Consider the following 22,930-nt stretch of genomic DNA (forward strand, 5'->3'; position numbering starts at 1 on the left):
CAGGCCTTCCCTCCTGTCTCTTCAGTTTCAGCCCGAATCTGACACCATGTCCCTCGGGAAGAGCAATGAGCTTTGGGAGCTGGGAGAAGACCCGGAAGAGGTGCAGGGCCTGCTGGATACCCAGCAGTCCAGGGCTCAGGAGGAGGAGGAGGGGCAGGTTCCATCTCCCCCATCTCCCTCTCTGTCCTCCTCCCCTTACTTCTCCTTGTCTGGTGTGTTACCTGGCACCCCACAGGAGGGGTCTGCTCTTGAGGGGTCCCTGAGTCCTCTCCAGAGCTCTCAGAGTGCCAACTCCTTCCCCTATGATGGGGCAGCCAGTGGCCTTGGCCAGCCCCAGCTTGCTGGCCCCAACAGCCCAGGGGAGGTGGTTGCAAGTGGAAGTGAAGGGCAGGAAGATGCTGACCCGTACCCCCGTGGTGGGGCATCGGGTGGCCTTGGCCAGCCCCAACCTGCTGTCCCCAGCAGCCCAGAGGAGGTGGGTTCATCCCCACCTGAACAGCAGGAAGATGAGCAGCCCGAGGGCAGTTTCCACATGAAGACGGCTGCGCTGGTGATGTTACTGCTCCTCAAGTATCGCATCAAGCAGCCCATCAGCAAGGCAGAGATGCTGGAGGTCATCACCCCAGAATTCCAGGACGACTTCCCCGTCATCTTGAGCCAAGCATCCCGCTGCTTGCGGCTGGTCCTTGGCCTAGACGTGATAGAAGTGGATCCCAGCGAGCACTGTTATCACCTCAACATCATCCTGGGCCTCACCTGGGATGGGATGGTGAGCGGTCAGGGGGGCCTGCCCAAGACTAGCCTCCTGGGGCTGGTCCTAGGGTTGATCGTCCTGGAGGACGACTGTGCCCCTGAGGAGGAGGTGTGGGAGGCGCTGAGGGTCATGGAGGTATACGATGGCCAGGAGCACATCATCTATGGGGAGCCCAGGGACCTCCTCACCAATGTCTGGGTGCAGGAAGGCTACCTGGAGTGCCGGCCAGTGGTGGGCAGTAACCCTGCCCGCTATGAGTTCCTGTGGGGGCCCAGGGCCCATGTGGAAACCAGCAAGTTTCAGGTCATGGACTACGCGTTCCAGGTCAGTAGCAGCCTCATGGTTTCCTCCCTGGCCCTGTGTGAACAGATTCTGAGATAAGGAAGAGGGGGCCACAGCCCCAGAGGCGGCCAGGCCCTTTCCAAGCTTTGGTGGGGCCGGCATGAAGGGAGGCCTTAGGGTGCTTCCTCCCAGTGTTGTCCTGTTTGGTGTGTAAAGAGAAAGTCCTGGGCGTTCTAAGCAGTTAAGGGTCAGGGCAGGTTGGGGGAAAGTATGGCCAAGAGCCTCTCTGGGGGCCTGGGCTCTGCAACACCCTGAAATACAGAGCTTGGTTTCTTTGAGGAAGCTCTCCATGTTTGTTCCTTGGGATAGAAGGTTTCCTCAGCCCAGTGTGTCAGTGACACACACCCCTTTGTGTTCATACTTCCCCAGTTCAAGAGTTAACAGTTTTGTCATGTCCTGTAAACAAGTTGGGAGACCTTCCCTCTTTGCTCTTTGTTTGAGTTGTGGTTAAAATCACAGGGCAATGGCGTTGGAATCTGTTGGAAAGGCCAGGAGTGGAGCAGGCAAGAGCTGGAGCGTGGAAATAGGAAAATAAACCTTGTTCACTTTTGCTTCTTACCCGTGCCGTGTGTCATTTTTCCAAAGTAACATAGATGTGCGCTCGTGCATTCACTTGGTTTTTCGGGAAAGTGAGAGAAGGGTCCTGTCTGAGGCCAGGGGAGCCCTGCTGGCGGCTCCCTCACAGCCCCACAGCGGCTGAGCTCTGTTCCCTGCAAGGCCCTGTGTGTGAGCAGTGAGGACACGAGGGCCCTGGGGCCATGCAGCCTTTGGGGACTGTGTCTAGCGGCCGGTGTCCTGCAGGAAGGCGGGGAGGGGTGCCCTGAGACCTGGGCCAGCCTGCCAGCCCCAAGTGGCAGAAGGATGAGGGGGTGGGGCGGCTCCCGGGCCAGGCTCTGCAGGGGCCAAGGCCCCCGTGGCTGGGGTTCTCTCGTCACAGTGACTCCTTGTGTGCAGCTGATGACCATGATGTTGAGGGGTGACACGCCCGTACATGGAGACAGGGTGTCTTAGGGGTGGGAGCAAAGTCTAACATGGTCAATTGCTCTGAGAATTTCCTTCTGGATCATGGACGAACCAGAGAGTTATGTCTTCCAGGGGCAGGAGAGGAAGCTGTCCTGCACTCTGGTCCCAGGGCAGTGGAACACAGTGCACAGACTAGGTGTTTTATATGCATCCTGTGCAAGGATTTCCAGAGGAACACAGTCCTATATTCCTTGAAGTGGAGCCCCGAAGACTCTCGACTGACTGTCTTGTTCCTGACCATGGAAAGTCAGAACCCACGGCATCAAAAAGACTTTTAATTTGGTTATCTTGAGTGTCACTGGGACAGCTGTACGTCAGCAAGGTCTAGGTTTGGGTGGGGAGAATTGAAGGAAAGCAGTGGTTTGGGTGCAAGGGCAGCCGGGAGGGAGGGAAGGAGTCGGTCTTTGACTCGAACTGTAGGCTTGTCGCACCTCTGTGTTGTATCCAGCTGGGACAACTCCCCGCACCCAAGTTCCACACATAGCCTCCTATAGCCCACATACAGCCCCTGATTTAGAAAATGGATTGAGTTTCATTTGAAGCACCCTCTCTGGCCGATTAGCTGTTCCAGGTCAGGTTGAGCTGCAGGTACTCTAACTCTGGCCGGGCTAACAAAACCTATCCCAGAGGAGAGCGCGGGAGGCCCCGGGGTCAGGACAGGACAGCATTCAACATAGCTGCCGTTCATCCAGGTTCCAATATATGCCAGGTGCCTTGCAAGGTGCTTCCCATCCCCGACACACATTCCTGCCGTCCGACGGGGTGGGGCAGCTCCAAACCACGTACTTCCCAGGTGACAACCCCGAGGCTCTCAGGGTTGGTCCTTTTCCCAGGATCACATGGCTGGTGAGTGATGAGATGGAGACTACAACCCTGGTGTGAAGCCATGTCGAGTCCACGCTGTCCCCTCCCTGCCCAGCCTGTGGCCAGCTTTCTGACTCCTACATCAGGAGTGAGGACAGCGTGGTGTCTCCCAGGTGACAAAAGGAAGTATACCGTGGTGAAGGTTCCGAGACCCGGGCTAAGGAAGGCAGGTGACACTGAGAATCAAACAGGATTTGGGGCGTGTCTGTGGGCTCGTTAACCTAGAGTTCTTCTGTCTGAGCCCCAGAGGTCTTCGGGAACTGGCTGCCCAGGTGCTGGCAATGTTTCCAGACTTAGCACTTTCCCGAATGACAGCGCCTTCCCCTGGTTTTCCCCTCATGTTCTTCTGTCTACCTCTTGGACCTGGCCCGCTAATGAGTCATCACTGGTCCGTGTAGAACAGGTAGGAATCACCTTCTCTCCCCCGACACAGAACCTTACTCTGTAGTAGCCTCTGGCCATTAAATGCATAAAGCGAATCGTCCCCGCTGAGATTACAGAATCATTTGAAAACTAGACGTGGTCCTGTATTTGGAAGTATTTGGAAGTAGGTGTCACACAAGAGATGCTTGAAAAAGTTCAAAGAATTCCAAGGCAAATGTGACCTCAGAAACTCCTCCCAGCGATAAAGTCAGTTGTCATAACAAATCATGTAGTCGTGTTTGGTTGAGCACCTACTGTGTAATGATAGTGTCCCTGGCTCAGGAGGCCTCCCGGGGCTTTTGAGGTCGTGGCGTAGCAGGGGCGCGAGTCACGTGCTGTGGCATGATGGCTGGCCTGTGTCACCGGACTGGCCCAAGGTGCACATGTTTGTGGGGTGGGTGGGAATCCTGTGGAGATGGCGCCTTTTCTTATTCAACTGGTGAGGAAGGGTGGGTTCCAGGGCAGGAGAAGGCGCATGCATGGGCTGGGGAATCTCCTGATAGACCACGTTTCCTAGGAAGGAAGCACCATGGACCATCCTGTGGAGAGCATCCCCACCTCCAAGATGGTGTTTGGAACTGGGAAGAGACGTCCATGGTGATACCCTCAATTTTAGTTTCCCTTGCGAATTCTCAGGTTATGTGAGCAGTTGGAGAACTGTGAGTTTTATCCATGAAGGTGGAAGGCCCAGGCAGGGGGCATGCTCCACATTTTGAGTCTGTGAATGATCCTATCTAGCAACTTGATTGATTCATCATTCATCCAGCAAAGATTTATTGAACATATGCTGAGAAAGAATATCAAGTAAGCAAAGCAAAATAACATGACAAAGCACTTAATTCAGCCTGAGTGGGAGGATGGTGAGTAATTTGATGTGAAAGTGTTTTAGATAGTTGGTAGATTGATGTGGTGGGGAGAGTCTCTAATGACCCTGAATTGTGGGGTTTCTCACTTGGCAGAAACTCTAACTCTCGTCAGTGAATGAGGATAAGAGAAGAAAAATTTGTGGTGAGTTGTTGAGGAAAGGTTGGAGGAGACAGGGTGAACCTTGTAAGTGATGAGCCCTTGCCAGCTTTCCAGATGGGGCTGTCCAGTGAGTAGTAGGAAACAGAGGTCTAACAGGAGAGAAGCTTAGGCTGGGCATTTTTAGGCTGCATCAGTACGGGTAATTTGAGACCATAGGTTTAGGTTTAAAAAAGTGTTGCATTGATAGTATCCTACATGCTAAAGTATAGTCTTCTCTCCAGCAGACACAACTGGCAACTAACCGTACAGATTAAATTTGGGAAAGAGTCTGAGGAGGGGCAAGATGGCAGAAGAGTAGGGTCCCCAAATCACCTTTCCCCACCAAATTACCTAGATAACCTTCAAATCATTCTGAAAATCTACGAATTCAGCCTGAGATTTAAAGAGGGAATAGCTGGAATGCTACAGTGAGAAGAGTTCACGCTTCTATCAAGGTAGGAAGACAGGGAAAAAGAAATAAAGAAACAAAAGGCATCCAAGGGGGAGGGGCCCCCGAGGAGCCGGGCTGAGGCCGGGGCGAGTGCCCCCAGGACAGGAAAGCACCGTCCCGGAGAAGCAGGAGCTGCACCAACCTTCCCGGGCGGAAAGGCTCTTGCAGGGAGTTAGAGCAGGACCCCAGGAGGGCGGGGATGCCCTCAGGCTCCCTGGGACACTAAGACACCTGTGCCCCGGCAAGAGTGCGCCGAGCTCCCTAGAGGGCTGGACCCGGGAGCATCTCGGAGGGGCTCGGGTGGAGGCTCCGCAGAGAGGCGGCTGCGAGACCGGGAGCGCAAATCCAACAGCGCAGGCCCGGGAGCACAGGGCTCCAGGGAAACGGCCCAGGACCCGGCCTCCCCCTGGGACAGGCAAAGGCCGGGAGGGCCCAGGACCCCAAGGACGCTCCTGCCCCAAGCTGAACAGATCAGCGGCCCCGCCCCCGGAGCCTCCAGGCCCCTGCAGACGGAGAGCTCTGTAGTTACTGCGGGAGCTGAATCCAGGGCTCCAGAGCTGGCCGCCGCCACTGGGGTTGTTCCTCCTGGGGCCTCACGGGGTAAACAACCCCCAGTGAGCCCTGCACCAGGCAGGGGGCAGAGCAGCTCCCCCAAGTGCTAACACCTGAAAATCAACACAACAGGCCCCTCCCCCAGAAGACCAGCTAGACGGACAAGTTCCAGGGGAAGTCAAAGGACTTAAAGATAACAGAATTAGAAGATACTCGCCCGTGGTTTTTTTTTTTTTCTTTTTTTCTTTTTTTGCTTTTTTATTTCTGTTTGCTTCCCCACCCTTTTTTCCCTTTCTTTTTCTTCTCTTTTTTTTTTGTTTTTTTCTTCCTTTTTTTCTTTTTTCTTTTTCTCTTTTCTTTCCCGAGGGCGCCGAAAGGGACAGAGGGCCAGAATATGTATTTGAACAAATCATAGCTGATCCAGGAAATAGAGAGATCCCTGCCTAAAATCAATAAAAACCGTTCAACACCTCGACATTTAATAGTTAAGCTTGCAAATTCCAAAGATAAAGAGAAGATCCTTAAAGCAGCAAGAGACAAGAAATACCTGACTTTTATGGGGAGGAGTATTAGGGTAACAGCAGACCTCTCCACAGAGACCTGGCAGACCAGAAAGGGCTGGCAGGATATATTCAGGGTCCTAAATGAGAAGAACATGCAACCAAAAATACTTTATCCAGCAACGCTCTCATTCAAAATGGAAGGAGAGATAAAGAGCTTTCAAGACCGGCAGGAACTGAAAGAATATGTGACCTCCAAACCAGCTCTGCAAGAAATTTTAAGGGGGACTCTTAAAATTCCCCTTTAAGAAGTCCAATGGAAGAATCCACAAAACCAGGGACTGAATAGATATCATGATGACACTAAACTCCTATCTCTCAATAGTAACTCTGAACGTGAACGGGCTTAATGACCCCATCAAGAGGCGCAGGGTTTCAGATTGGATAAAAAAGCAGGACCCATCTATTTGCTGTTTACAAGAGACTCATTTTAGACAGAAGGACACCTACAGCCTGAAAATAAAAGGTTAGAGAACCATTTACCATTCAAATGGTCCTCAAAAGAAAGCAGGGGTAGCCATCCTTATATCAGATGAACTAAAATTTACCCCGAAGACTGTAGTGAGAGATGAAGAGGGACACTATATCATACTTAAAGGATCTATCCAACAAGAGGACTTAACAATCCTCAATATATATGCCCCAAATGTGGGAGCTACCAAATATATACATCAATTAATAACCAAAGTGAAGAAATACTTAGATAATAATACACTTATACTTGGTGACTTCAATCTAGCTCTTTCTATATTCAATAGGTATTTTTTTAAATTTTTATTTATTTATGATAGGCACACAGTGAGAGAGAGAGAGGCAGAGACACAGGCAGAGGGAGAAGCAGGCTCCATGTACTGGGAGCCCGACGTGGGATTCGATCCCGGATCTCCAGGATCGCGCCCTGGGCCAAAGGCAGGCGCCAAACCGCTACGCCACCCAGGGATCCCTCGATAGGTCTTCTAAGCAGAACATCTCCAAAGAAATGAGAGCTTTAAACGATACACTCGACCAGATGGATTTCACAGATATCTACAGAACTTTACATCCAAACTCAACTGAATACACATTCTTCTCAAGTGCACATGGAACTTTCTCCAGAATAGACCACATACTGGGTCACAAATCGGGTCTGAACCGATACCAAAAGATTGGGATTGTCCCCTGCATATTCCCAGACCATAATGCCTTGAAATTAGAACTAGATCACAACAAGAAGTTTGGAAGGACCTCAAACACGTGGAGGTTAAGGACCATCCTGCTGAAAGATGAAGGGTCAACCAGGAAATTAAGGAAGAATTAAAAAGATTCATGGAAAATAATGAGAATGAAGCTACAACCATTCAAAATCTTTGGGATGCAGCAAAAGCAGTCCTAAGGGGGAAATACATCGCAATACAAGCATCCATTAAAAAACTGGAAAGAACTCAAATACAAAAGCTAACCTTACACATAAAGGAGCTAGAGAAAAAAACAGCAAATAGATCCTACGCCCAGCAGAAGAAGAGAGTTAATAAAGATTCGAGCAGAACTCAACGAAATCGAGACCAGAAGAACTGTGGAACAGATCAACAGAACCAAGAGTTGGTTCTTTGAAAGAATTAATAAGATAGATAAACCATTAGCCAGCCTTATTAAAAAGAAGAGAGAGAAGACTCAAATTAATAAAATCATGAATGAGAAAGGAGAGATCACTACCAACACCAAGGAAATACAAACGATTTTAAAAACATATTATGAACAGCTATACGCCAATAAATTAGGCAATCTAGAAGAAATGGACGCATTCCTGGAAAGCCACAAACTACCAAAACTGGAAAAGGAAGAAATAGAAAACGTGAATAGGCCAATAACCAGGGAGGAAACTGAAGCAGTCATCAAAAACCTGCCAAGACACAAGAGTCCAGGGCCGAATGGCTTCCCAGGGGAATTCTATCAAACATTTGAAGAAGAAACCCTACCTATTCTACTAAAGCTGTTTGGAAAGATAGAAAGAGATGGAGTACTTCCAAATTCGTTCTATGAGGCCAGCATCACCTTAATTCCAAAACCAGACAAAGACCCCACCAAAAAGGAGAATTACAGACCAATATCCCTGATGAACATGGATGCAAAAATTCTCAACAAGATACTAGCCAATAGGAACCAACAGTACATTAAAAAATTATTCACCATGACCAAGTAGGATTGATAAATACCCAGGACACAAGGCTGGTTCAACACTTGTAAAACAATCAATGTGATTCCTCATAAGAGCAAGAGAAAAACCAAGCACCATAGGATCCTCTCATTAGATGCAGAGAAAGCATTTGACAAAATACAGCATCCATTCCTAATCAAAACTCTTCAGAGTGTAGGGATCGAGGGAACATTCCTCAACATCTTAAAAGCCATCTACCAAAAGCCCACAGCAAATATCATTCTCAGTGGGGAAGCACTGGGAGACTTTCCCCTAAGATCAGGAACAAGACAGGGATGTCCACTCTCACCACTGCTATTCAACATAGTACTGGAAGTCCTAGCCTCAGCAATCAGACAACAAAAAGACATTAAAGGCATTCAAATTGGCAATGAAGAAGTCAAACTCTCCCTCTTCGCAGATGACATGACACTCTACGTAGAAAACCCAAAAGCCTCCACCCCAAGATTACTAGAACTCATACAGCAATTTGGTAGCATGGCAGGATACAAAATCAATGCCCAGAAGTCAGTGGCATTTCTATACACTAGCAATGAGACTGAAGAAAGAGAAATTAAGGAGTCAATCCCATTTACAATTGCACCCAAAAGCATAAGATACCTAGAAATAAACCTAACCAAAGAGGTAAAGGATCTATACCCTAAAAACTATAGAACACTTCTGAAAGAAATTGAGAAAGACACAAAGAGATGGAAAAAGATTCCATGCTCATGGATTGGAAGAATTAATATTGTGAAAATGTCAATGTTACCCAGGGCAATGTACACGTTTATTGCAATCCCTATCAAAATACCATGGACTTTCTTCAGAGAGTTAGAACAAATTATTTTAAGATTTGTGTGGAATCAGAAAAGACCCTGAATAGCCAGGGGAATTTTAAAAAAGAAAACCATATCTGGGGGTATCACAATGCCAGATTTCAGGTTGTACTACAAAGCTGTGGTCATCAAGACAGTGTGGTACTGGCACAAAAACAGACACATAGATCAGTGGAACAGAATAGAGAACCCAGAAGTGGATCCTGAACTTTATGGTCAACTAATATTCGATAAAGGAGGAAAGACTATCCATTGGAAGAAAGACAGTCTCTTCAATAAATGGTGCTGGGAAAATTGGACATCCACATGCAGAAGAATGAAACTAGACCACTCTCTTGCACCATACACAAATATAAACTCAAATGGATGAAAGATCTAAATGTGAGACATGATTCCATCAAAATCCTAGAGGAGAACACAGGAAACACCCTCTTAGAACTCGGCCACAGTAACTTCTTGCAAGATACATCCACGAAGGCAAAAGAAACAAAAGCAAAAATGAATTATTGGGACTTCATCAAGATAAGAAGCTTCCGCACAGCAAAAGAAACGGTCAACAAAACTCAAAGACAACCTACAGAATGGGAGAAGATATTTGCAAATGACGTATCAGATAAAGGGCTAGTTTCCAAGATTTATAAAGAACTTATTAAACTCAACACCAAAGAAACAAACAATCCAATCATGAAATGGGCAAAAGACATGAAGAGAAATCTCACAGAGGAAGACATAGACATGGCCAACATGCACATGAGAAAATGCTCCGCATCACTGGCCATCAGGGAAATACAAATCAAAACCACAATGAGATCCCACCTCACACCAGTGAGAATGGGGAGAATTAACAAGGCAGGAAACCACAAATGTTGGAGAGGATGCAGAGAAAAGGGAACCCTCTTACACTGTTGGTGGGAATGTGATCTGGTGCAGCCACTCTGGAAAACTGTGTGGAGGTTCCTCAAACAGTTAAAAATAGACCTGCCCTACCACCCAGCAATTGCACTGTTGCGGATTTACCCCAAAGATACAGATGCAATGAAACGCCGGGACACCTGCACCCCGATGTTTATAGCAGCAATGGCCACAATAGCCACACTGTGGAAGGAGCCTCGGTGTCCATCGAAAGATGAATGGATAAAGAAGATGTGGTCTATGTATACAATGGAATATTCCTCATCCATTAGAAACGACAAATACCACCATTTGCTTCAACGTGGATGGAACTGGAGGGTATTATGCTGAGTGAAGTAAGTCAACCGGAGAAGGACAAACATTATATGTTCTCATTCATTTGGGGAATATAAATAATAGTGAAAGGGATAATAAGGGAAGGGAGAAGAAATGTGTGGGAAATACCAGAAAGGGAGACAGAACATAGAGACTCCTAACTCTGGGAAACGAACTAGGGGTGGTGGAAGGGGAGGAGTGTGGGGGGTGGGGGTGAATGGGTGACGGGCACTAAGGGCGGCACTAGGGGGAATGGCACTGGGTGTTATTCTGTATATTGGTAAAGTGAACACCAATAAAAAATAAATTTATTATAAAAAAATAAATAAATAAATACTGGGAAAGACGTTAAGGGGAGAAAATACTCAACCAGAAAATCAATTTCAGGGCATTAAAAATATATATATATATATTCTTGGTGTTTGTGGCTCATATATACAGTTAAAATAATGACCTTTCAATCTCACATCTGCTGTGTCAGATCATGTGTTAGGATTTTACTCTTGGCAGACTTTGGCAAAACTGAGCTTACTCTCCGCCTTCCCCCATATCCAGACACAATCTTTTCAAACCTCCTCTGTGAGTTTTAGGCAGTTGGCAGCTCTTCAGTAACAGAAGTTGCTCATAATAAGCAGATCGGGGGCCTGGAGACACCCTTTGACTCAGGTATCTAGAGGCTAGGGTTCTGTGATGTGTCATTTACCTTGTGGACTGTGGTCATCAAGATTTTAGATGTAGGACCTCCTTTATTGACTGAAGCCTTCACACAGAAATCCACTCCATGAACATGAGCAAGGCAGAGCAGTCTGGTTGAACTGTTGAAGTGAGGACTATAATCCTAAAGTCCTGCCTAACCCCACAAAGTGGACCTTGACACCCATCCACAGAATGCTGGTGTCTTCCTGAGCACAGATAGGAAATCTGTGTGCTAGAAGACCCTTCTTCAGACATGAATTCTCTCCTGCTCCTGCACAGACACCTATCTGTATGGACTCCAATGTGCCCAGTGCACTGACTGCTACTTTTGCAGTCTAGGTTTCCAGCAATGCCAACAGCAAATAGTGCCCTAACCTCTGCACTCTCAGCATAAGTTATCATCCCATTTATTTTCCAAACTCCTCATTGCCCACTCCCTCTCCTACTCCCACTCCAACCCAGACACACATAAGCACACGTTATCTTTCTGCCCACTTGACTAGTCTCTATTCTCAGCAAGGAATTGGCTACCCTCCCTCCAACCTACTATCCCTGTCTCTTCTTTCCAGACCTGATTTAAATTCTCATTTGAAAAGAGGCTCTTACTAGTGCTTTACCTGATATATCTCCACTCCAAGAAATATGGTGGGCCTTCTTTATCTTCTTGCCCAGGCTTCCTTTTTTTTTTTTACTGAAGTTCAATTTGCCAACATATAGTATAGTACCCAGTGCTCATCCCATCAAGTGCCCTCCTCAGTGCTCATCACTCAGTCACCCCACCCCGTCACATGCCTCCCCTTCCACCACCCCTTGTTCATTTCCCAGAGTTAGGAGCCTCTCATGTTTTGTCACCCTGTCTAATTTTTCCCACTCATTTTGCTTCCTTTCCCCTATAATCCTGTTCTCTATCTCTTATATTCCCTGAATGAGTGAAATCATAATGATTGTCCCTCTCCAATTGACTTGCTTCACTCAGCATAATACCCTCCAGTTCCATACACATTGAAGCAAATGGTGGGTATTTGTCATTTCTAATGGCTGAGGAATATTCCATTGTATACATAAATCACATCTTCATTATCCATTCATCTTTTGACGGACACCGAGGCTCCTTCCACAGTTTGGCTATTGTGGACATTGCTGCTATAAACATTGGGGTGCAGGTGTCTCGGCTTTTCACTGCATCTGTATCTTTGGGGTAAATCCCCAGTAGCGCAATTGCTGGGTCGTAGGGTAGCCCTATTTTTAACTCTTTGAGGAACCTCTACACAGTTCTCTAGAGCGGCCGTACTAGTTCACATTCAGGTATCCTCAGATCACATTCAAGTGCTCTCAGCAAGAGTATGGAGCTTGGCTCATTTTCTTTACATATGTTGCTTCTGCTTCCCCAGAACTTTGCAAAGATGTTTATTTCTGTCATTTACTCAGAGAAGAGAGTGTTGAGTCTCCAAATGTAATTGTTGATGTGACTATTTTTTCTTTCAGCTGGATCAGACTTTTTTTCTTATATTTTGAAGCTCTGCTTTCAGGTGTATACACACTTAGGATTATTATGTTTTCTTGGTGAATTGATTCTTTTATCATCATGTGATGTTCCTTTTATCCATGGTAAATTTCCTTCTTATAAAGTTAACTTTATCTCATATTAATATAGTCACTCTAGCTTTCTATGTTTTTATTTTTTAAAACTTCAAACAGTAAAAATATTTCTTTCTTTTGGTATACAACTAAAAGTGATATATGGATTCATGTAACCACAACCAAGATATAAAACTGTATCATCAAACCCTCCCCTCAAAAAACCTCTCATGTGTTATTCATTTATAGTCATACTTTCCCCCAGCACCTAACTTTGACAACCACTCATCTGTTTTCTTTTACTGTAGTTTTGTCTTTTTCAAAAATGTTATAGAAATGGAAGAACAGAGCATGTAATTTATCGAGACTGGTTTCTTTCACTCAGGAAATTGCATTTGACGTTCACCCAAGTTGTTGTGTGTATCAATAGCTCATTACTTTTCTGTTGCTGAGTAGTAACCCATTGTATGGGTGCACCACAGTTTATTTATCCATTCACCCATTGAAGGACGTTTGGGCAAAAAATGAACAGATTTTGGCAAATATGAATGGAGCTGCCATAAACATTCACAGGTAGGTTTTTGTGTGAACATAAGTTTTTACTTCTTCCAGGAGTGGCATTGCTGAGTCATCTAGTGTGTGTATGTTTAGAAGAAATTACCAAATCATTTTCCACAGAGGCTGTATCATTTTACATTCTGACCAGTGATATATGAGAGTTCAAGTTGCTATTTATCCTTGCTAACATTTAGTAATGTCAGTAATTTTTAAAATTTTAGTCATTCTCAAATATATGTTGTGTTACCTCATCTAATTTTATTTTTTTAAAAGATTTTATTTATTCATCAGAGAGAGAGAGAGCGTGCGCACACGAGAGAGACGGAGGGGCAGAGACACAGGGAGAGGGAGAAGCAGGCTCTATGCAGGGAGCCCGATGTGGAACTTGATCCCGGGACCCCAGGATCATGCCCTGGACCGAAGGCAGGTGCTAAACCGCCGAGCCACCCAGGGATCCCACCCCCCTCATCTTAATTTTAATTTGCATTTCTCTTCATTAATGTAGAACAATTTCCATGTGCATGTTTGCCATCCATATCTCCACTTCGGTGATGTGTCTATCAAGATCACTTGCCCATTTTTAAAATTGGGCATTTGCTTTCTAAATTTTGAGTTTTGAAAAACTTTTATATATTCTGGATACAAGCCTTTTGTTGTATATATGATTTGCAAATATTTTCTAACAGTCTTGACTTTAGTAGCTTGACTTTTTATTCTGTTTTTCTCAGAGCAAAAGTTTTTGATTTTTAAGGAAGTCTACCTCCAGGTCATGAGATGTTCTCTGATGTTTTCTTTAAAATTTTTACAGTTTCCACTTAACATTTGGATCTATGATACATTTTTAACTTTATTTTGTACTATAAAGTGTGAGGTTTAAGTAGAAGGTTTTTTCTTTTGTTTCCTTTTTAAAAATATGAATGTCTAATTGTTCTATTACCACTTATTGAAACGACCAACATGTCTCAATTGAATTGTCTTACTCTTTCATAAAAAGCTCTACTGGTCTTCTTTGTGTGCGTCCATCTCTGGGCTCTCTGTAATCAGTTCTACTGATTTATGTGTGTATCCTTTCACCAATACCATACCATCTTGATTACTATAGCCTTATCTTAAAATCAAGTAACGTGATTCTTCCAACTTTATTCTACTTTTACATAGTTGTTTTAGCTATTCTAGTTCCTTTGCCTTCCCATAAACTTGTTTAATCAGCTAGTTTATATCCAAAACCATCCTGCTGGAATTTTTTTTTATTCTTTAATTTGAATTTATTTTTTTATAAATTTATTTTTTATTGGTGTTCAATTTGCCAGCATATAGAATAACACCCCGTGCTTATCTCTTCAAGTGTCCACCTCAGTGCCCGTCACCCAGTCACCCCCATCCCCTGCCCACCTCCCCTTCCACCACCCCTAGTTCATTTCCCAGAGTTAGGAGTCTTTCATGTTCTGTCTCCCTTTCTGATATTTCCCAGTCATTTTTTCTCCTTTCCCCTTTATTCCCTTTCACTATTTTTTATATTCCCCAAATGAATGAGAACATATAATGTTTGTCCTTCTCCGATTGACTTATTTCACTCCCTGCTGGAATTTTGATTGGATTGCTTTGAATGTATAGATCAATTTAGGGAGAATTGACATCTTCACTACATCGAGTCTACCAGTCCATGTACACAGTATATTTCTGTACTTACTATTTATTTAAGTCTTGATTTCTCTTATCAGCATTTTGTGTTTTCAGCATACAGATCCTTTGCATTTCTTGTTAGATTTTTACCTAAGTATTGCATTTTTGGAGCTATTGAAAAGAAGTTTTTATTTTTATTTTTTTAAAGATTTTATTTATTTATTCACGATAGACATAGAGAGAGAGAGAGGCAGAGACACAGGCAGAGGGAGAAGCAGGCTCCATGCAGGGAGCCTGACGCGGGACTCGATCCCGGGACTTCAGGATCGCACCCTCGGCCAAAGGCAGGCGCTAAACCGCTGAGCCACCCAGGGATCCCCGAAAACAAGTTTTTAATTTTGGGTTTCCAATTTTTTTTATTTTAGTTGTATGTAAATACAATTAATTTTTGTATATTGATCTTGTATTCTGCAACCTTGCTGAACTTGTGGGTTCCTTGTGATATTACCTGAGTCTCTTCCAGCCTGTCTGATATTAACAGGCCCTTTCCAATCCAGGAAATGAGCTCCATGCCTTCCTAAGCTGTACCCTCACTACTAGAGGTTCTTCCAGGTGCCACAATGCCAAGTGCTCAAGTGCTCACCCTCTGAAAAGACCATGGACTGGCCAGACAGAGACCTGCTCACTCAGCCTAAGCCCTTTGGCCCAGGAGACAGAGGTTATGATACAATGTTTGCACCAGAGAGGAGACTAAGCACAGTTATGTCCACTATCCACTGTGTGCTAAAATCTGGTGCCTAAAAAGGCTGCTAGAAGTTGCGGGGAGGTAGTGTCAGGCCTGTGCCTTGACTAAGGCAAGGTCCCTGGAGTCCTTTCCATTCTGGATCCACTGCAGGCACAGCCTCCACTCTAGTCAGCTTCCAGGCAAAATAATAGAAAGAGGAAATGGTAAAAGAAAAGAGGAAGGAGGAATAGACCTGATCTCTAGGCTGAATATCAGGACTGCAGAAATAGACTAACCATACTGAAGCATTGAGGAAGGCAATGAAAAGCAATCCCTTTGTATGTAAGAGGGGAGGTGATAGTCACTGCTGTGATTGTATTTCAAATACAGAAAACTGATTTAATAGTGTTCTGTAAGTTCTGCAAAGGTGAAAGCAAGGATCTCAAAATCAGAGAGACAGCAGGAAAGCCAGAACTGGACAGTCAGCCCAGACTTAGTTCTGTAAAAAGAACACAAGCCCCCAAGTAGTGGAAAACATCAATGTTGGGGCAATATCACCCTGCAGAGCACCCACCCCTACCTAAGGCCCCATTTGCCTTCTTAGGACTTGCTGCATTGCAGCAAGACTTCAGGCATTAATGGATGAGTTTCTCCACATCCCCTACCCACATCACATGCCCCTGAAGGTTTCTTCTCTCCCTCCATCCAACAGCTAGACATGAGTCACCCTCTAAATAATCAGAAACAAAGGCTGCAAATACAAGATAGATTATTAAGGAGAAAAAAATAGCGGTCTTTGGTCCAAGCAGCAGACAGAATGATTTAAATGCATACTTCCCACTTTGAATGTAAAGACACTCAGCAGCACTGAGGAGAGGAGGAAATAAGATTAAGAAACCAAGACACTCAGTTAGAAGGTGCATTGCCTCAGACCTGTGTGGAATAGTAATTGCCCCGGCTCTCTCCCACTCCTTTCTTGCCTGACTTCCCCTATCCCCTGCCAAGTCTGCAATCCTCACTGCCTATGGTGCTTGTAAAGCAAACCCCAGAGGATAAACTTGAGACTTTGAGGAATGATGAGGATTAAAGGGAGAGTCAGGCCTTGATTACAGTAAACTCCAAAGAACCCCTTAAAATCACTCCCTGAGAAAATAGTAGCCTGTTTTTTTAAAACAGGAAGGGAAGGGAAGGAGGAAAGAAGAAAAGGGGGTAGAGAGGAAGGAGAAAGGGGAGGAAGAAATGGAGGGAAGGAAAAAAACTACTTATAAATTCACGAAGTAAACAGCTAAAAGGGCTTATTTCGAGGGGGGGCTTTGTTGGTGGGCAGAAAAAAAGGGGGGAAGCAGAAGAAAATAAGGTTAATGAAAAACTGTCCAGTGACTAAAAGCCCTCGACAAGAGGTTAGGAATTCACATTCTAGTCACTGCTCTGCCACTGACTTAGTAAGTTACAAGTGCAATCCCTTCTCTAGGTCTCAGTCTCCTCATCTGTGCACTAGGGGTATGTGGAGACTTAGATCTTCCACCAAGGTTCCTGAATACTTTGTTGTCATGGGAGAAAGATAGACCTGCTAACACAGAATTAGGCTGTCAATGGGGATATATAACATTTACTCAAATTAGAAGTGGATTTACTAGGGAATCCGTGGGTGGCTCAGCAGTTTAGCACCTGCCTTCGGCCCAGGACATAATCCTGGAGTCCTGGGATCGAGTCCCACATCAGGTTCCCTGCATGGAGCCTGCTTCTCCTTCTGTCTATGTCTCTGCCTCTGTGTGTGTGTGTGTCTCTCATGAATAAATAAATAAATCTTAAAAAAAGAAAGCTCTCCTCTTCCATAAAAAAAAGAAATGGATTCAGCATATACAAATGTTAGCTGTTTATGAGAGGTTTCTAACACTCCCAACCATCCACTACTTTACATATAACTTTATTGAGTTATAATTCACATACCACAAAATTCATCAATTTAAAGTATACAATTCAGTGTTTTTTAGTATGTTCACAGTTGTGCAAATATCACCACAGCCAACATTAGAACATCAACCCAGTAAGTAGTCCTGTATCCATTAGTATTCACTCCCCATTTCTTTCCAATCCCACATCCTCAGCCACAGACACCTAACTAGTCTACTTTCTTATTTTACAAGTTTGCCTATTACAGACCTTTCGGATAAATGGGATCGTATAACAAGTGGCCTTTCATGTCTGTCTTCTTTCACTTAGGTTGTTTTCAAGAGCTTCATCCATGTTATATAGCCTGTATCATTACTTCATTTCGTATGGTCAAATAATACTCTATTATATGGATATGCCACATAGTGTTTATCTATCCATCCACTGATGAGCATTTAGGTTATTTCTAGCTTCTAGGTATTATTAATAATGCTCCTGGAAGTATGCATGTTCAACTTTTAGTGTGAACATGTATTTTCATTTCCCTTGGTTGTATGCTTAGAAGTAGAATTGTTGGGTCAAACAAATGACTCAATGTTTACCTTTTTGAACAATTGCCAAACTGTTTTCCACAGTAGGTCCCAATTTCTCCATGTCTTTGCCAACAATTGTTATTACTTGCCTTTTACAGTCTATCCTCCTAATGGATGTGAAGTGGTATCTAACTGTAGTTTTTAAAATGTTATTTATTTATTCATAGAGACACACACAGAGAGAGAGAGAGAGAGAGAGGCAGAGACACAGGCAGAGGGAGAAGCAGGCCCCATGTAGGGAGCCCAACGCGGGACTCAATCCCGGGTCTCCAGGATCACGCCCCGGGCTGAAGGCGGCGCTAAACCACTGAGCCACCCGGGCTGCCCCTAACTGTAGTTTTGATTTGCATTTTGCTAATAACCAATGATCTTTAACTTCTTTTCTTTTTTTTTAAAGATTTTATTTATTCATTCATAGAGACACACACAGAGAGAGAGAGAGAGACAGAGAGAGAGAGAGAGAGAGAGACAGAGAAACAGAGAGACAGAGACACAGGCAGAGGGAGAAGCAGGCTCCGTGCAGGGAGCCCGACGTGGGACTCGATTCCGGGACTCCAGGATCACACCCCGGGCTGCAGGCGGCGCCAAACCGCAGCGCCTTTAGCTTCTTTTCATGTAGTTGGTGGTCATTCATATACATATTTTGGAGAAATGCCTATTTAAATATTTTGCCCAGGGGATCCCTGGGTGGCGCAGCGGTTTGGCGCCTGCCTTTGGCTCAGGGCGTGGTCCTGGAGACCCGGGATCGAATCCCACATCGGGCTCCCGGTGCATGGAGCCTGCTTCTCCCTCTGCCTGTGTCTCTGCCTCTCTCTCTCTCTCTCTCTCTCTCTCTCTCTCTCTCTGTGACTATCATAAATAAATAGATATTTTGCCCATATTTTTAATTGCAATATATGTCCTTTTATTTTTGAGTTGTAAGAATTCTTTATATGCTCTAGGTACCAGGGCCTTATAAAATATATTATTTAAAAATATTTTTCAGGATGCATTTCTTTCCTCTACCCATTGCCAAGGCAATAACAAGTTCCCTTACCATCCTATCTGGCAGGCATATTACTGTTTATCCTTTTACTGATAATGTAGTGAGTTCCTAGGCAGGGGACCTTCTATTAAACCTCCTATTAATTAATTAATCTCCCATTAGACTCCCCCCCCCCCTTTTTTAAAAAGATTTTACCCATTTATTCATGAAAGACACAGAGACAAAGAGGCAGAGACACAGGCAGAGGGAGAAGCAGGCTCCCTGCGGGGAGCCCGATGAGGAACTGGATCCCGGGTCTCCAGGATCACACCCCCGGCAGATGGCGATGCTAAACCGCTAAACCACCGGGGCTGCCCTCCTTACTTTTTTTAAAAAAAGACTTTGTTTATTTATTCATGACAGATACACAGACAGAGAGGAGGCAGAGACATAGGCAGAAGGAGAAGCAGACTCCTCGCAGGGAGCCGATGTGGGACTCAATCCCAGGACCCCGGGATCACACTCTGAGCCGAAGGTAGACGCTCAACCGCTGAGCCACGCAGGTGTCCCTAGACTCCCTACTTTGAGCAAGCTCTAGACTTTATCTTCCATCCTGTATACTTCCAATCCTATGTTCTCCCATCAAAATGGAAGCTCTGGGCTTCCAAGATTTTCTAGAAACCCCAGGGATGAAAGCTAACTTTGAAACTCTGTTACTTCCCAGGATTCCCACTAGCATTTCATTTATCGCTTCTGTCAATTCCATACGTGGATGCCAAAAAGCGATGCATTAAGAAACTTTGATTTACTGGGGCACCTGCGTGATTCAGTCAGTTAAGCATCTGACTCTTGAATTCAGCTCAAGTCATGATCTCAGGGTCCTGGGATAAAGCCCTGTAATGGGCTCCACACTCAGCAGGGAGTCTGCTTGAGGATTCTCTCTTTCACGGTCACTCTGCCCCTCCTCCCCCTTCTCTGTCCACAAAATAAATAAACAAGTCTTCTTTTAAAAAGAAATTTTGATTTACTTATGTGGCACTTTAATTGTTTTCATGAGGAAGGTTTTCAGGATATTAAGAAAATATACATTGTAAAAAATTGAAGTCTGCATTCACTTTTTAATTTTTTTATTTTGAAGTAATTAAAGATTCAAGGAATCTGCAAAGATAGTATGGAGAGGTCCTGTGTACCCTTTATCCAGTTTCACCCAGGGGTTACTATAGCACCATATCAAAACCCAGAGACTGACACTGATACAATGTATTAGTATAGTCCTACCAATATTTCACAACCAAACATTTGTGCGCCCACCACCACAATCATGATACAGAATTATTCCATCATTACAAAGACTTCCCTTGTGCTACCTCTATCTCTTCATAATCATACTCATCCCTCTCCCTTCACAATTCCTAGCTCCTTGAAAACCACCTGTTTTCTATTTCTATAGTTTTATTATTTCAAGAAAGTTTATCATGGAATTACACAACATGAGACATTTGGAGATTGGATGTTTTCACTGTGAATAATGCCCTTTAAGTCATTCAAATTATTGCATGTATCCAAGAGTTTCCTCGTTTTTATTGCTGAGTAGTAGTCCATGATATGTAAGAAGCACAGTTTAACCATTTCTTTAGTAAAGGACATTTTGGTTGTTTGCAATTTTTTACTGTTACTAATAAAAGTACAGTGATATTCTTGTTTACTTTCAATTTACTTATGTCATTATATTTGCATTGAGTTCTTTATACATACCATATAGTTGGGTCTATAGTTAAATCTATTCTTCCACTGTCATTTAATTGATGCATTTAGGCTGGTCAGTTTAATGTAATTATGAAAACGTTAAGGTCTAAGTCTGACACTTATTTTTTAATCAGAAATTATTTTTTAGTTCCATCCACGTTGAAACAAATGGTGGGTATTTGATGCGAGTGAAGTAAGTAATTGGAGAAGGACAAACATTATATGGTCTCATTCATTTGGGGAATATAAAAATTAGTGAAAGGGAATAAGGGGGAAAAGAGAGAAAATGAGTGGGAAATATCAGTGAGGGTGACAGAACATGAGAGACTCCTAACTCTGGGAAATGAACAAGGGGTAGTGGAAGGGGAGATGGGCGGGGGATGGGGGTGACTGGGTGACGGGCACTGAGGGGGGCACTTGATGGGATGATCACTGGGTATTGTGCTATATGTTGGCAAATCGAACTCCAATAAAAAATATGTGCAAAAAAAGATTATTTTTCAGAACAGTTCTAGATTCACAGCAAAACTGAGAGGAAGGTACAAAGATTTCCCATATATTCCCTGCCCCGACACATGGATAATCTTCTGTTTATCAATATCTCCCATCAGAGTGGTACATTTGTTATAATTGATTGACCTGCATTAACACCATCATTATCACCCAAAACTCATAATTTAGATTAGGGTTGACTCTTGGTGTTGTACATTCTATGGGTTTGGACAAATGTATAATCACATGTATCTGACATTATAATATCATACTAGAGTAGTTTCACTGCCCTAAAACCCCTCTGTGCTCTGCCTGTTCATGCTTTCTTCCCACTAACTCCTGGCAATAACTGACCCTTTTACTGTCTCCATAGTTTTACCTTTTCCAAAATGTCATATAATTGGAGTCATATAGTATGTAACCCTTTCATGTTGACTTCTTTCACTTAGTGATATGCATTGAAGTTCTTTTCTTTTTTTAATATTTTATTTATTTATTTATTTATTTATTTATTTATTTATTTATTTCACACACACACACACACACACACACACACACACAGAGGCAGAGACACAGGCAGAGGGAGAAGCAGGCTCCCCACAGGGATCGCGGGATCATGACCTGAGCCAAAGGCAGATGCTCAACCACTGAGCCACCCAGGTGGCCTGCATTGAAGTCCTTTTTGTGGCTCAATAGCTTATTTATTTCATTATTTATTTGTGAAATTTTGATGTTCCATTGTCTGGATCTACCCCAGTTTTTTTTTAATCCATTCACCTACTGAAGTATACCTTGGTTGTGTCCAAGTTTTGGCAATTATTAATAAATCTCCTATAAAGATCCATGTGCAGATATTTGTATGGACACGTTTTCAACTCCTTTGTGTAAATGCCAAAGAATGAAATTGCTGTATTGTATGGTAAGAGCATAGTTTTGTAAGAAACCTCTAACCTGCATTCCAAAGTGGAAGTACTATCTTGCACTCTCACTAGGAATGAATGAGAGTTCCTGTTGCTTCACCTTCTCAACAGCATTTAGTATTGTCAGTGTTTTCGATTATAACTATTCTAATAGGTGTACCGTAGTATGTCCTTGTTTTAATTTGCATTCCTCTGAGGACTTATAATGTGGAGCATCATTTCATATGTTTATTTTCCTTCCATATGTCTTTGCTGATGAGTGCTCTGTTTAGATCTTTAGACCGTTTTTAAATCAGGTTCTTTATTTTCTTATTATTGAATTTTAAGAGTTCTTTGTATATTTTGGACAGCAGTCTTTTATCAGTCTTTGCAAAGATTTTCTTCCAATCTGTGGCTTGTCTGTCCATTCTCTTGGTGGTGTCTTTTGTAGAGCAAACTATTTTTATTTTAGTGAAGTCCAGCTTATCATTTTTTCATGGATGATGCCCTTGGCGTTGTATCTAAAGAATCATCTCCAAGCCTAAGATCACTCAGATTTTCTCCTATATTATCTTCAAGAAGTTCTATATTCTTGTGTTCTGCATTTTGGTCTATGATCCACTTCGAGTTTATGGTGAAGGGTGTAAGGTCTATGTGTAGATTCATTTTTGCATATGCATATCCAATTTTCCCATCACGATTTATTGAAAAGATTGCCTGTCTTCATTATATTGCTTTTGATCCTGTGTCAGAGATCAGTTGACCATATTTATGCAGGGCTCTTTATTCTGTGTCATTTATCTGTCTATTCTCTCACTAATACTAAACTGCCTTGATTACTGTAGATCTATAACGTTTTTTAAAGATTTATTTATTTTTTTTAAAGATTTATTTATCTGAGAGAGAGAGCATGGGGGAGGAGGGGCAGAGGGAGAGGGAGAAGCAAATCCC

General features: G+C 43.8%; 1 protein-coding gene across 1 annotated transcript in view; it reads left to right on the forward strand.

The window, feature by feature from the left end:
- The window catches only part of LOC119868539 (melanoma-associated antigen 9-like), a 778,808-nt gene extending 777,154 nt beyond the window's left edge, over positions 1 to 1,654 (forward strand). Inside the window, exon 3 of the mRNA XM_038588588.1 lies at positions 26 to 1,654. Coding sequence (XP_038444516.1) covers positions 47 to 1,135 — 1,089 coding nt within the window. The 5' untranslated portion in view covers positions 26 to 46 and the 3' untranslated portion in view covers positions 1,136 to 1,654. The remainder of the gene's footprint in view (positions 1 to 25) is intronic.
- Positions 1,655 to 22,930: the final 21,276 nt, after the last annotated feature.

The sequence above is a fragment of the Canis lupus genome, chromosome X, assembly GCF_011100685.1.
Source record: "Canis lupus familiaris isolate Mischka breed German Shepherd chromosome X, alternate assembly UU_Cfam_GSD_1.0, whole genome shotgun sequence".
In the NCBI taxonomy this organism is placed as follows: domain Eukaryota; kingdom Metazoa; phylum Chordata; class Mammalia; order Carnivora; family Canidae; genus Canis; species Canis lupus.